The sequence below is a fragment of the Gouania willdenowi genome, chromosome 2, assembly GCF_900634775.1.
Source record: "Gouania willdenowi chromosome 2, fGouWil2.1, whole genome shotgun sequence".
NCBI classification, from domain to species: domain Eukaryota; kingdom Metazoa; phylum Chordata; class Actinopteri; order Blenniiformes; family Gobiesocidae; genus Gouania; species Gouania willdenowi.
Window position 1 is genome coordinate 6,660,774 of NC_041045.1, and position 15,725 is coordinate 6,676,498.

At 39.7% G+C, this 15,725-nt stretch overlaps 1 protein-coding gene across 3 annotated transcripts; it reads right to left on the bottom strand.

The window, feature by feature from the left end:
* Positions 1-1,930: 1,930 nt before the first annotated feature.
* Positions 1,931-15,433, bottom strand: LOC114473198 (ATP-dependent RNA helicase DDX3X-like). Of its 3 annotated transcripts, XM_028462647.1 has the most exons (20): positions 15,095-15,433; positions 12,838-12,889; positions 12,216-12,263; positions 11,947-12,006; positions 11,044-11,229; positions 10,858-10,960; positions 10,415-10,534; positions 10,080-10,179; positions 9,870-10,005; positions 9,697-9,794; positions 8,936-9,034; positions 8,696-8,856; positions 8,041-8,185; positions 7,799-7,943; positions 6,554-6,604; positions 5,742-5,923; positions 5,350-5,467; positions 5,111-5,264; positions 4,213-4,334; positions 1,931-3,462 (listed from the first exon to the last, which is right to left on the bottom strand). In XM_028462647.1, the coding sequence occupies exons 1-20, from the start codon at positions 15,137-15,139 to the stop codon at positions 3,383-3,385; spliced, it is 2,205 nt and encodes a 734-aa protein (XP_028318448.1). In that variant the 5' UTR covers positions 15,140-15,433; the 3' UTR covers positions 1,931-3,382. The 3 variants fall into 3 exon arrangements, with proteins under 3 accessions (XP_028318448.1, XP_028318456.1, XP_028318463.1); XM_028462655.1 differs by lacking the exon at positions 12,216-12,263; XM_028462662.1 differs by lacking the exon at positions 6,554-6,604.
* Positions 15,434-15,725: the final 292 nt, after the last annotated feature.

Consider the following 15,725-nt stretch of genomic DNA (forward strand, 5'->3'; position numbering starts at 1 on the left):
AACTGTCAACAACCCCACTCACGTCTGTCCACAGTGGCTGTCAGAAGGCACAGCAACATCCATTCCGTTCCACACCCTGAACCAGATACACAACGTAGGGACATGTGGCTAAAACCTGCACGCCTTTCCTTGAAATTATACACAATAAGCCTCACGTTTTGAAATAAAAACACCATGGACTGGTCGATATTAGCTCAGCTGGAAACCAAACTCCACTGCAGGATTGGAGCCTGCAGGAAAAAATAGCTATTTCCTATTAGTTTGCCTGTGACTCAACCCAAGACTGAGTAATTGTAACTCAAACCAAAGCTATAGCTTGAGTTAATTGAAATCTAATGGAAAAATCCTTCAACATTGATTGTCAGTTGCAACTTATTGAACTGTCGGGTGTGTTCTCCTTCATACTCGGGTGACGGGATGATAAATTAAATTATTGCTCAGGGTCACATTAAAACTATCTGTAAAATCAAAAACACATAAAAAAAAAAAACCAGCAACCCTGGTTGACGTATTAATTTGCAGACTGAACAGGTGCTGGGAAAAGTCAAGCCTATATTTGACCTTCACTGAAGAGTTAAATATCGCACTGAAATTCTGAGATTTCTTGTATTCATGAAATTTTCAGCCTAAAAAAAAACAACGCTCAGGTCGTCAAGTTAACATCCTTGGTCCTTCAGTTTAATATTAGCAATAAAAACAAGTCATAATGTAACTAAAGCCAGCATTTGTTTGGCGTTTTCTAATACTCCTTGACCAAAAAAACAACAACACTTGCATATGTTTTATAGTCTTGGTCCAGCCTGGTCATTTAACTGTGAGCACTTTTGAAGATTCGGTTTCCGTCTAAATCCGTGTCTGCCTTTAACGCAGCCCGCTGAGTTCAGCTCCCCAGACACGGTGTGGTCCAATGTTTAATGATCAAACATGAACACTTCCACACATCAAGTGTTTGTTTTGCTTCGACTCCACGTTTGTTTTTAGGTGGAGTTTCAAACTTCGGTTCGTCCGCGATATTTGTGTAAACCAGACGCGCTCGATATTCGGCGTTATTTTTGTTGCTGATCGACACAGTGGGGGCGGGGGGACAACTGCATTCATCCCACTCAAACCAAATGAACAGTGGAGTTGATTATATGGAGGAAGAGGATGACAATGATCGAGTGTGTGACATGGATGTGGGCTCAGAGCGGGCTGATGAACCACAGAGACCCAGGCATGACAATGACATGGATGTAGACGTTAAAATGGCGAGTGACAGAATGTAGCTTAGAGAGCTACAGGGATGCAGATGAAGATGCATTTGTAGAGGATGAAATGATTGACAATTTAAACAGGGTTGCAGAGCAGCCTCCTCCTCCACCAATGCTTCCCTCTGTCCCCACCGCTCAGTGGGATCAACCAAACCCATTTACTGATGCCTGGGCAGAACCTCTAGAGCCTGAACAAGCTCAAAGATTCGGCAGCAGCTAGCTGCTATGGGATGTATGGCAAGCAGACTAAGATGCCAACTCAGGCCCCAGATGAGGCCTGGATTGAACTTAGTTCTGCCTCTTTAGTTCCTGGAAACCAAGAACTTCCAACACTTGGTGCTGTCAACAGTGACTTACAAGAGGTCGACATCCAGACGTATATGGATCACTTCAGTCAAGCTCCGTTGCAAACTCTGATTTCAACCCCTGGCCTGTCAGTGTCCAGCAACCTGAGCAGTGACCAGCACGCCTGAGGAATAAGGAGAGCCAAGACCTCTCTTAGACACGGAGATTAAAGGGGTTACAAAGGAGGCAGAGATAGACAATCTTGCTTCCAACCCTTCATTGTCCTCTGTGACGAAGTGAGTGATACTGAAGGAGAAGCTCTGCTGGAAGAGATGAGATTTAAAAAAACAAAAAAACAAAAGTGTTGAATCATGGGTGAGCAAGAAAATTTTGAACTGAAGCTTTTGGCAAACACGCGTCTTTCACTGTTCGAGCCTGTTTCCCAAAAGCAAACAATTGCACCGAGGGTCAGTTGAGCAGCCACAGCCACTGAGGGGGGGCTTTTTTCTCCTTTATTTTTTATTTTTTTTTGACTGACCCTTTAACACTACATGGCTGCTGCAAGTGACCCCACACGTCGCGACATGGTGGCTTTGAGAAACTCGTGCTGTGGATGACCGCCAGGTCCGTGAGCAGGACTCCAAAAACCACCCAAAGCAGAAAACCACTGCAGGTCCCCCCCACCCGCTCATTTTACATACAAAAGCTATTTATAAATGTAGTTACAGTGGTTATATGCTTCCAGGCTTCACCTCAGAGTCCTGATGCTTTAACTTAAATAGAAGAGGAACATCTTTGACTTTCCTCGTCAGTTTTTTGTTAGTTTTTGTTTGTTTTGCCAAGGTTTGATTTAGTTCAAGCCTAGTTTGTTTTCTTCCAATGGGAAATTAACATGTTTGAACTCATACATGACATCAAATACATATTTTCTCTCTTTTTTTTGTGTGTTGTTGTTGTCACTGTTGGCCTATATTTGTAGCCACTAACATTTCATGGCAATAAAAACAAAAATATGCGACAAAAGTTCAAATTCTGAAAGGCACAGTACAGAAACAAATGATTCTCCGTAAATGTTTTTGACTTAAAACAAAGAAATCCTCTTTGGAGTCAATGATCACTGATTCCTTAAAGAGGCAGCAAACGTCTTTTGGTCAGTCCAACCTCTTTGTCTCAGCGATTTCCTCCCGACAACCTTTACTGAAGATTTATTTCAATGTTTTAAAAATGTGAGAACAAAAGTGTCGTCTGCCTGCGTGGCCTCTTTTTTAAGAACCTGTGAGACCTCGGACAGTCTCCATGTTTTAACATCAGTTTTGATGTCTTCTTCATACGTTTTTAGAAAAGTGATTTACAACATGACCATGCGCTATACACAATGACACCAGAGCTAAACTGGGCAAATGCAGACAAAAACTACGAAAAAGGTTTCTCCTCTTTCTTTCTACTGCTTCACGCTCACACACTTAATCCCACAAAATCCATTCAAGAATTTAAAGAAACGCCCCAATGATCAGTTGGTCATTTTGTTTGAATAAATCCATCCAGTATTTAAAAAAGTAACTAACCAACCAATGGGAAGCTCTTTTAAATTGTGACCTATGTTGAAAGGAGAAATGGCAAAATAGGAATGGACACTTTAAATAGACAGAAAAGGAAAGAAAAGCACAGGAAGGAGGGGTGATCGGTGATGGAGGGGAGGCTATAAATGAGTATAAACGGTTTAATACCATGCATGTGGGTTCCTGGGGTTAATGGAGGTGACGAAACGGCAAAGGGCACAGATGACGAAAGATGGGAAAGAAAGGAGGAAGAAGGGAAAAGGATGAGTGTCGAAGGCATGGAGAGACCTAGTTGCCCCACCAGTCCACTTGAGAGTGGGAGTAGTTGCCTCCGTAGCCATCGCTGGTGTAGAAGTTTCCAAAACCACCTGAAGAAGAAACACAGAAGATGGCGACGCATTGATATACATACGAGGTTTAAATATCTTAAATACTTTAACATGTTGCTCGTGTTATTCACTTATGGTTTTTCCGATTTTTTCTTTTGTCTCAATTTTTTGTATTGTTTCCAAAATAAGTCAAGTTAAATGTAACTTTTTGATTTGTAAATAAAATTCACGGACTTTAGAGTTAAAGAGAACATTCCAGCTGAACACAAATAAAATACTTTGACATTTTGGCGTTATCAATTAATACCAGGAAGAAAACTAATCAAAAAGGAATTACAATGATCGGTATTATCTCAAAATTCAATTCAATTTTACAGTTTTATTTCCAGCGATTTGCAAATGCAATAATACAAGAAACAATATTAGAATAAACCAAAGATTTGATGCAGGTGGCTTCTCTCCAGAAGAAAAAAAACATTACATAAATGACTGCATAAACATACTTTTTCTTTCTTTCTTTGTTTAATGTTTATTTGCAATATTTCTTGAGCGGCTGTAAAGCAAGTAATTTCGCCCCGGGGATAAATAAAGTATAAACTTATAAGTCCCACCTCTTCCCTCTCAATGAAGAGCTTTTGAATGTTTTCCAGGAATATTATTGGCCTTAAATACATTTTATTCAATTAACATGTTTTAGAATTTTAATCATTTTAAAGGAGCTCCCCAGGACTGGATTTGTTCACCTTTATTCTGAAAAGCCAAGTGTGTGTTCAGACTCCTAAATCTCACCTCCCCCAAATCCGCGGTTTCCTCCGTGTCCAGCCTGGTTACGATTTCCACGTCCTCCAAAGCCTCCAGCGTTGCCGGCAGCAGTTTGACGGTAGTCACGTGCTCCAAAGCCACCGGAGAACCTGTCGATGAAAACCAAGCATAGAACGACACTCATTTCACTGGGATTTTAAATTAAAGAATAAAATAAACCCCGTTTTAAACATCGCAAACACATCACACTTGATTTGAATCAACTGCTTGTTAACTATTTCATACGAGTCACATGAACCTGACACAAACGCGCTCAAAGATCACAGGCATGCTCATTTATTTTAGCCAGTTATCTTCTTGGTATACAATTCTTTATTGTAAATGTTATATCTTAACGTGAGTTTGTTGGCTTTCCTGTCGAGTTCCTGATGGTGGAAATAGTAGTTTTTTCTTCTTCTTTGTTTTGCTTTATTTGGTTTGCTAAGTCGTTCCAGGTGTATGCTGTCGCGGTGTCGTATCGTTGTTTGTTTCCGCCTTTTGTCTTGTATGTTGCAAAGTAAATTAAAATAAATTATTTAGCCAGTTAAACTGATCCTTATGGTTTTTTTTTTTTAACTATATCGGGGTACTAGGCTGCAGGAAAAACAGGATTTTATTTTGAAAATGTCAATAATAATTATAGCAGGAAGCTGCAGCTTGAGCATTGTTTCTTCGTCTTTGGTAAAGTATCCTCGGTTGCCTTGAAAGGTGCTTAAATGTAATTATAATACATGTGTTTATTATTAAAAGTAAAACTCAGTCAGATAATTTAATGCATCACTTGTTCAAATCAATTATTTGTTCCAAACAACTACAAAGGTTAGGTTTGCTCTACTTGATCATAATTAAAGTCATTAAATAATGATAATGTAAATAATTAACGCACCTCTTAGATCGTCCTCTGTTGCTACTTTTATGTTGATGTTCGTAGGCGAGGCTCTCTAGCCAAGAGGGAACTTCCTGTTTGGCCTCCACCAGGATGTCCAGGAGGTCTTTAGTGATGTTTCCATTCTTATCATTAAAGAACGATGTTGCCAGTCCTAAAGGATGGAAATGGGACACGTTTTAAACGAACAAAACAGGAAATCCAATGAGTGAAGCAGCGCTGGACAGAGCCTTACTTACCCAGGTTTCCTACTCGTCCAGTACGTCCGATACGATGGACGTACTCTTCAATGTCGCTTGGCAGGTCAAAGTTGATAACATGCTTTACGTTGGAGATGTCCAGCCCACGAGCAGCGACCTAATTACAACATTAAAACAAGTCAAGTTTAAGGTGGTAATGACGATTATTTCAGGCTCAATATGGCAATTGTGATTATTGTAATTGAACTTTAGTAATTGAGAATGTATCTATAATTGACTTAAAGAGGAAAAATAATTGTAATTGGAAACAAATATTGGTCTCCATAACCGTAACTGAACTTGTATAATTGAAGACAATTGTAATTGAAAAATGTAATTGACCGACAGTAATTAATGTGTGGATTTTTATTCTGAGTGGGTTGTCCACTGACCGCAGTGGCCACCAGGATGGGACATTTTCCTGATCTGAACTGGCTCAGGGCCTCCTCTCGGTCTCTCTGGGATCTGTCGCCATGGATGCTTGTGCAGGCGTAGCCCTCGCGGTACAGGAAGTCCTCCAGGGCGTCCGCGCCTTTTTTGGTCTCCACAAAAACCAGTGTCAACGAGTCCTTGCCTGGTCAGTGGGGAGGGGACAAAATCAAAGTGTGACGTCCATTTTTGTCTACAATTTGCTTTTTTTTTTTTATTTACCGAACCTTACTCATGCACGTTGCAGTCAGACACAGGTGTGCTATTGTCATAATTGCAGCGATATACTTGAGATATGATGTTTCAGAGTGATTCATTATTTGAGTCTGATCCATGCTTTGCAAAAACTGACCACATCACATCATGACGGGATGTTTTGAATGAACAGGAGAGTACGAAAAGGAGTGAAGTGTGAATAAAAACAAAAATCACCAACACTTGTCATGCAGCGGGGGAAGAGCTCCAGTCACTGATGGAAAGACCTTGGTCACCAGGTTCTGTATTTAAAACTGCAGCTGATTTGATTTTTATAATGACCAGAATCTCTCCATTAACTTAAAGACACAGCAGCCAGGAGGGACCGCACATGGGGGTAGGTGGTTATGATATGCTCTTGAACTAAGAAAAATAAACTGGCTATTTAAGATGAGCAGGCCTGATTGGTGAAATGGTACACAGATCGCTAGGAAATTAATCCACTGATAAAAAAATAATAATAAAAAAAATCATTTCAAATATGAGATGGTTAACAATAGTCTCTCATTAAGCATCTTACCAGGTTTCTCTATGTTGTCTCCAGTATTGTCCTGTACCTCGCTGGGGATGACTTTGAATAAAACCAGACCAAACCACCAAACATGTAAACTAGGCTCAGGAAGTGACATGAAGTGTTTCTTCAACTACAGTTGGACTATGAAAAAGTGGTGAATGCATATTTTCCCAATAGAGAACATACACTGTATGTAGGGCCTCCGATTATCCGTGATCGCAGGAAACTTTACCGAAAAACGCATTCTGAAACGGAAAAAGCAATGTGGCTCATTTCTTGTTTTGTTTTTTAATCCAGCCTCACATGTATGTTTTGTAACATTATCACGCATTTTTACGCTATTTTCCCACCAGAAAACAGGTGATTGAATGTCTAGAAAACGTGACAAACGGACAAATGCGTTACATTTTTTTATTCTTGTACATATCTGTATTATATTTGTACTGCAGCCTCTCCAATTACATGGGATTTAGTGAAAAATGTGAGGGTGATTTGCCTAATAGCACAGTAAGGTTTAATAAATAAGGTTTTGAGACCAGATCATAGTGTGGCTGATGGACATTTTAAGTTCTCGTAATCTTGCGCGATTTTAGCATAACCTGTTTTCGTAAATTCTCTGAAACATGTCAAATGAATAACAGTAGTTGACTTATCCCTATTTAGCATGTTTGCTAGGCAGTAAAGTCATCTAAAAATCCTTAAACAAAATTGGGAAAATTTTAAAACGGAAATTCGGAGCCCCTACGTATGGACAGGAGTATTTCCTCCCCTGTTTTTAATGGTTTCAGGCCCTTCTCCTCAGTAAAGTGCAATATTCATGCTTCAGCATACAAAACATTTTAGACAATTTATGCTTCCAGCTTTCTTATTCCAACATGGCTGTGCTACAGCACACAAAGCCAGGACCATTAAAACCTGAATCTCAAACCCATCAAGCACCGATGGAAAGTACTGGAACAAAATATGTGGGCCATGCATTCTTGTCCAATATCAGTGCCTGACCTTATACATGCTCCACAAAATTATTGTGCACAAATTCCCACAGAAACACCAACATCTGACAGGAAGCCTTCAGAAAAGAATGGAAGCTGTTAAAGCTGCAGTAGGACCAACTCTTTAGACTAAGACTGCTGGGTGGAAATTTGATGATGGTAAAAACAAAAGGGGAAGAAAATGCATTTATTGTTTGCAAATGTTTGTGTTAATCTGGTTCGTGTGAATAAAGTGTGGGCAGGGGAAGAGTTTCCTCACCCGTAGCACTGAGCAGGTCCAACAGAAAAGACCTTTTGTCGCTTTCCTCCACCCACACCACCTTCTGGGTGATGTTCTCTGATGTGGAACCCACTCGGCCCACTGCCAGGAAGATGTACTCCTCCAGGAAATCCCGAGCCAAGATCTACAGAGCGTTTAACATGTTAATGCAAAAGCCCTGGTCTATGTTTGAATGGAAATTCTTAAAGTGTAATAATAACAGGGTTTATTTTTGGTCATACCTGGATCTCTTTAGGGAATGTTGCACTGAACATCATAGTTTGCCGAATGCCTTTATGAGGCATTGTGTCCTGCTCCACAATGCGTCTTATCTGTGGTTCAAAGCCCATGTCGAGCATGCGATCTGCCTCATCTAGGACCAGATACCTCAAAGAAACAAAGGAAAAGCTCAAAACACAAAAAGCAACCGTTTGATTACTTCATCTATTTATTTTCTGCTATGCAATAACTTAAAAAAAAAAAGATATCTTGCTTTGATAACATTATTCGATATAATTTCAACTACGATTAACTATGTGATTTGGATAACAGACATTTGTGAACTCAAGAGTCTCTGATTGGTTTAACATACATTACTTCAAAAACCTACAGGCAGGTTAGCGCCAGCTTTTTAAAGTTCAAGACAATTTACACTTTAAGTTAGTGATACTTAATTTATTCATATCTTTTATGATTTCTATAGTATTTTATGAGTTAAATATAACTACACTACAAATACATGTTTTATGTCATTGTTTTAATTCCTCCCTGTAAAACATGCCGTCACAGTTAGTTGCAGCTCGAGTTGTCTCAATGAGAAGGTATTTTTTGGCTCGGGAAGGAAGCAAAATGGCTCCTTTGAGAGTAAAGGTTGCAGACCGCTGTGCTAGGCCTTACTTGCAGTAGTCCAGTCCTATCTTTCCTCTCTCCATCATATCCACAAGCCTCCCAGGCGTGGCCACCAGTAGGTGACAGCCTCTCTCCAGTTCTCTGATCTGCTGGCCAATGTCTGCTCCTCCATAGACGACACAGGGCCGAACTCTGGAGCGGTAGGAGAACTAGCAACAGGAGGAACAACCCAGATGTATTAAAACCACTCATCGACAGCGTGCTACTCCCCTGTTGTTGTTTGTGTACCTTCCTGGCCTCGTCGTAAATCTGCAGGGCCAGTTCTCTGGTGGGAGCCAGCACCAGGGAGATGGGGTATTGTTTGCGTCGTCCGTATTTTCCGTTCTCCTGGAGTGAGAGGACAAAACGTTTCAGTGATCATCAATGCACTTTGCGTCTTGGCCCAGAGGTGAAAGTAACAGATTACAAATATTCACGTTACTGTAATTGAATTGCTTTTTTGGGGTACTTAAGTAAAGTACTTTGTTACACTTCTACACCCAACAATTACTGAGTAAATTATTATTTTAAACTGATCAACGGACATTGTGAAATGACAAAATAAAATGGTCAGACAACAATCTTGTGTTTTGGAGTCCATACATTTAGTTAAACTTCTCTTTACATTTTATTAATTGGTGTTATTTTATAATGAATTGTACATTTTAAAAATTTATTTTCCACATAGACATCTGCATACAATAAAGGTTTAAGTTACAATTGTGTAAGATTTGGTCTCTTCCTTTTTAAGTTTATACATGAGACGTTTACTGTATGCAAAGGAAACCGTGGTAAGATATATTACCAAAAATAAACATGGGGGGTGAGTAACAAGTAACTTTTACTTTGCGTACTCTTTAAATGAGCTACTTTTTACTTGTACTTGAGTATCAAGTAACAGTACTTCTACTTGAATAGGATATATCAGTACTCTTTACACCTCTGTGTTCACCTTTACTTGCTGAAAGAGGTTCATGTGAGCTTGGTTTTTTTTTTTTTTTATCCCCTACCTGTCCAGAAGCCTTGGATGCATTCAGGGCTTCTCCTGGTCCTTCAGTGTAAATCTGGCTAAGAATAGGCAGCAGGAACGCTGCCGTCTTCCCAGAACCTGAGGTCACAAATTCAAGTGCTCAGCCTTCGGTTCAGGAAGTCGTTTAGTTCCCGAAATCTAGTTTATTCCTACCAGTCTGTGCGCAGGCCATGAGGTCCCTCTTAGATTTGACAATAGGAATGGCGTATTTCTGGACAGGAGTTGGTCGGGTATAGCGACTCAGCGCAATGTTGCCCATTATGATCTCACCCATGTCCACATCCTGGAACTGTAAGATCAGAAAGGCACAGATTGTGGCTTGGAACAGGCAGTGGGAAAGGCCAATCACAAAGAGTGGCTTACACTTTCGATGTGGTGAGGGCAGTTCTGTCCTGTCGCTTCAACGGGAATGTCATCGTATTTCTCAAAGTTGATCCCAGTGTTGCTGGCTGAGAACAATTCACTGCAGGGATACGGTACTGGTCAGTTTTCCATGAATCAGAACATAGAGCTCTGACCATTGGTTATTAGGGGTGTAACAAAATAGCTAACTTACAATACGATACAGGGCTCAAAACACAAAAAAGATACAAAACAAAAAATTTTTTTTAAAAATTCCCGGTGAAGAGAAGCATTTTACTTTGAAGTTACTAAGTCATCATTGTGTGCAGAAGTGACACCCTGCAGCACAGACTCACTGTTCCAGGCGTTCGTTCCGTGGCGTTGGCTTTGACCAATCTCCTTCATCTCTGGGCTCCTCCACCCAGCGGGTATTTCCTCCTCCTCCACCGCCACCACCGAACCCACCATGTTCGAACCTGAGGAGGGCAGATACAAGAATTTCAAGTTTCTGAAACTTACATTGTTTTATTCATGGAAGAAAGTTAATTAAAACAAGGAGACATAGTTAACATCCCCCGCCAAAAAATAAAACCATAACGAAGGCAATAGCTGCAGAAATGATAATTGCTTCTCATTTTCGAACTCAATCAAGGTATTGACACCCTGAAGCCACACACACCGAATTTGGTTATCCTATCTTAAACAGTTTCTGAGAAAAGCCGTGCCCTTTAACTCGGAGGGACACTTTGTGGGGCAGGAATAAAAAAAAAAAAACTCCTTAATGACAAAACTTACTCACCTTGTTCGGTTGGAGTTGCCTCTGTCGTTGAAGAATGCAGACTTTCCTCGATTGTTACCAAAGTTGCTGTATGCGTCCTTGGCAGTGTTCCAGCCTCCTGCATCTGAACCAGAAACCAAACGCACTCTTTCATACGCAAGTGAGGGTGAGCCGTGTGAGCATAAATCTATCCGTTTCCACACTCACCAAAGGCCATTGGTTGTGCAGGGTTGATGGGGTTGAAGCCCCCTCCCCTGTTTCCACGGTAGCCTCCTCCCCCGACCACGCCTCGTCCTCGCTCCATACGCGGCGGCCCTCGGTTAAAAGAATTACCGGCCATGCGGTTGTCGTGGTAGCCGTTGACAAAGTTGCTGCGCCCTGCGTCCCAACCATCTGCAGAGAAAAAGAGAGAGTGAATAAATACAGCAAAGAAATTCTTTATAAACATCTACAGTGAGACACTTAAGATATATTTAACTGCAAGGTCTAAAAGTTTAATCTCCATCCATTTATTCAAAGCAACTATTGGCTCTGCCACCTACTGGGAGTGATACAACAAAATCCTGTTGCAAAGTCAATTATATCTTAAACATTTATCCAGCATTAAAAAAAAAAATATCTATATTGGAGGTACCAATGTTTATTTTCTCTCTAATTTAATGTGAATGTTAAAGTGGTGGATCTTGCATCCTCCAATAAAAAATAAATAAATCTAACATTGCAAAACCAAGTACAAACTAAAATCTTCCAAGTGTCCAAAAGGACATTTCTTAAAAGTTCACTGGCATTTGTGTGTGGATCTGCAAGGTGAAAAATTTTTGTGTCAAAACTTATGTGACAGTTTTTTGTAGTCGTAAGATTTTAGTTTTATTGTAATTTAATGTGTAAAACATGCTGTATTCTGGTCTAAAACACTATGTATTTATTTGATAGGTATGTTTCTTATTTGCAAAACAAAATGCTTCAGTTTGTGAATGATGCTTTGTATCTGCAAACCACATTGACTTTGTTTGTCAATCATCAAGTGTGGGTAAATAATTTTCTGCACATTTGTGAGTTTTTTTTGTGTTGATTTTAACTCCATACGGAACAGTTAAATCAACGACTTACAGGTGGCTGCGGGCGCCATGGCGTAGCCTCCAGGTCGTCCAGCAGCGAAGGCATTCCCTCCTAAATGATAGAAGCAGATTCTATTACACATACGCAATTTTGTCTTCAAACCATCTTAGGCGTAGAGTCATCTTTAGGAGTAGAGTACCTTTAGCACTCAAAATAATAGATCAGTTTCAATGGAAGCATAAATGATATGTTGGAAAAGAGCTGCGAATGTTTTAATGCATAAGCAAAAAAGCTAAAATCTGTTCTTTATTCAAACCTACCATTTTTGGGAGCATCTTTGTTCCGTAAATGTGGTGGAATATATCGTCCTGTGACAGGGATAGACATCAGGTACAGTTAATGTGAAGATAAATAATTCTTCAAATTAATTGTTTTGGTTTTTTTTTTTAATTATTAACTTTTACTAAACTGGCAACCACAAACATGCATTGGCAGATAGGGTCACTACAGTGCGCCCAAAAAAGGCGTGTGAATTGTATTTATTAGTGATTCTTGTGTGTATTGAAGGGTCTTTGATTTGCAGGTCATTGATTGGCTGCAGTGAGATGGGACAATCAAAAGCAGCTCGCTTTAAGGCTGCATTTCTTCACTGATTTGACTGTGCATTACGCGAATCATGTCACTAATTAGACTTTGGGGAATTAAGTTTTGTAATTTTTTTAATAAACAATCTTTTCTACTGTTAGATACTTTTGGCTCCAGGTTTCCTCCCTATTACCTTTCCCTAACTAATTTATTTAACTACCATTGAGATGCACCAGAACGCAAAGATAATTGGTTTGTAATTTCACTTTTTTTAAAGTCTGTAATGGACAATCTGATCTATCTGCTGTCGTTCAAACAGCACCACAACCTTTTAGCAGATATATGGGATGTGCTTACTATTTGTTCCCCCGCCTTGTCCTTCTGCACCACTCAGGTCCAAGACGGCGAGCTGTAGGAACAAAGAAAAAACGTGATGTTTTCTTTTTTTTGATAAACCTTCTGAAATGAAATGTTTTCTAAATATCCTCCATATGGAAATTTTGCGTTTTCCATGTGAGATGTTGGCCGGGGCCCTTCATTTGTTTTGTACAGTAATTAAATCACCTAACGCAGACATGGGAAACGCACAAACCAAATTATTCCAAAAGCACACAAGACCATATAATGACCTAAAGTGACTTCGAAAAAAACGCAAAAAAAAAAAAAAAAAAAAAAAAAAAAACACAGATTCTACTAATGAAAACAAACAAATTCTTCCAAATAACACAAACTAACAAGAAAAAAAAAAAAAAAAATCACTAACTCAAAATTACAGAAAAACACAAAATGAGTCCAGAAATCACAAAAACAAAACCACAAAATGATAAAATACACAAATAAAAAATGTTGACAAAAAACAAAACAAAAAACAAACCCAAAATGATGCCAAAAGCATACAACACCACAAAATCACATAGATGGACTCTGAAAAATACACAAAACAATTCTAACATACAAAAAACTATTCCATAATCGCACAAAACAAAAATACATAAAAGAACTCCATTAATACAGAAAATATGATTCTAAAAAAAAAATAATCCACACAAAATGGCTTAGAATTAACAAAAGTAGGGATGTCCAGCTACAACTTTTTCACTTCAGATATGATACCAATATTGCAGCCTTGCGTATCGGCCGATACTAATATTGATCCGATAAACACGAATCATAATTACTTTACTTATTTTGTAGTGTGACATGTTAGAAAACGCTTGATCAAGTGATGTTACTAAACAGAATAGTCAGCAACAGTAGGTTACTTTATGGAGTGTAAACCACAGTCACCTATGGATAGATGTGTTGGAGCGGAACATTTTTTTTTTTTTTTATCGGGGGCTTATATCGGTGATTTTAGATGCAGCCCGATAAAATCCAATATTCATTTTCTGGCTGATTTTGGACCGATGTCAATATCGGATCGGGACACGTCTACACAAAATGATTCTAAACACACAATGACGGAAAAATTCACTAAACATACAATTCAATGACAAAAATATTAAATGATGAACAAAAAACACACAAACTGATTAATCTTAAGATTTGAGAGTTTAAGTGTGAATATCTTTAACATGATATCAGACTCTCCTGATTCGGACACACTTAGATGTTCCTGTGGGTCAAAACTATAAACTGATGTGTTGTCTTTTTTTCTGCATAAAATAGAAATTATTCAGACAAGTTAACTCTTCTGATATAAAGCAATGAGACAGCACCCACTTTCATTTGTACGTGCCAGACCGCAAATTCAATTATTGGTCTTGGAACACTAATTCATTTATAATTGTTGTTGTTGTCGTGTTTCAATCTAATGCTGCCAAAAACAAACATGCGCCAATCATTTTATGATGACGTAAGCAAACTGCACGCCTCAAGGGCCGGAGGATGGGCAAAGATCACCCTGTGCGCACTGGGAGGAATATGTAATGTGTTTTAAATGAGTGATGTAAGGGCCTGGGTCGGTGGATGATGTGCACATCAGCGGAGGACATGCAGTACTTTCCCGTCGCCGTCGTGCTTGCACTACGTTGCTGGTGACGCAGAAGAAAAGGCCATTTTTTAAACCGGGACGAAGCCAAGCGGCGCATGGAAACACTTATGAACGCATCTTACTCTTAGCATCACTTCACACAATGACGGATCTAACACCGCGATGTTTCACATTGTGCGGATGGCCGCTAACCACCATTTTATCCCTGAATCTGGCCTCAAGAATAAACATAGTGGACGGGTGGCATTCTTTTACTGACCATAGGGGGGCGGCAAACGCATGCTATTAAGATGTCCGTCATAGCTACAGCAGTTAAATCACTTTTGATGACAATGGCACTTCATAAACACGAGCACGCTAAACAACGTTTAAATAACCTACATACAGTTATTTTTTTAAATTTATTAAATAATTAGGAAATGGCGTGAACGTTTCAAATGTCGCGTGACGTGCTAGTTTAAACATTCTGCTACGCTAGTGCGCAATAGAAAGCGCACCTAGCGCTAACTAGCATGATAGCATCTCGCGTTGGATTAGCCGGCATGCTAACATCTATCTGCAACATTAAAACACTTTTCTAGCCAGAATTGGGAAAACAACGGTAAAAGCATCGTTTCTTACCTGTTGCTCTAATCCGTGGGCATTCTCGACGGCCACATGACTCATAACTATTGAGTACGGGGGAAAAATGGTGACGCTGGAAAGGGACCTCTTTGTTTGCCGGGTTTGCTGTTGTTTCTCTGCCTGCAGCCGTCTCTGTGTCGACCACAGATGACAGCTATCTCATTAGCTTTAGCACGAACAGGTGACACAGTAGGCAGCCGCTGCTGAATTTACGTGACAAATGTTTAAAAGGGCTTTAAATACTCGAGGTGCAAACTCAGCTAATGTCGGTTTGCAGTCCAGCTGAGACGAAGCCGTCATGGAGCAATCAGAACACCGCGCGGGGGGACACACGCTTCCTTCCGCCTCGCCAAAATAAAAGCCGTAACCCGAAAAACCGCAGAAAATAAAAGAGGGAACAAGTGTCAGTGTTCGTAAAGAAAAATGAATAATCTGATACGGTGATAATTTAGCAGGGTTTAATCAATTGATGCTCATGTCAAAATCAAAGGATCCTGCAAAGGAATTGATTGACATGAAGTGTTATTACAGCAGAGTCCTGATACTTCTGTAAGTTATTGCTCGTTGCACTGTCCCTACATTAGTTATACTTGCAATGTATTCTTTTTTTTTAATAGTTATTTGTTTA

Excerpts from the sequence above, each read along its gene's own strand:
- LOC114473198 (XM_028462647.1), bottom strand. The coding sequence starts at position 15,139 with ATGAGTCATGTGGCCGTCGAGAATGCCCACGGATTAGAGCAACAG. Across the intron at positions 11,230-11,946 it reads CATGGCGCCCGCAGCCACCT|ATGGTTGGGACGCAGGGCGC; the intron begins GTAAGTCGTTGA and ends TTTTCTCTGCAG. Across the intron at positions 6,605-7,798 it reads GGACCTGCTCAGTGCTACGG|TCATCCCCAGCGAGGTACAG; the intron begins GTGAGGAAACTC and ends TTTTATTCAAAG.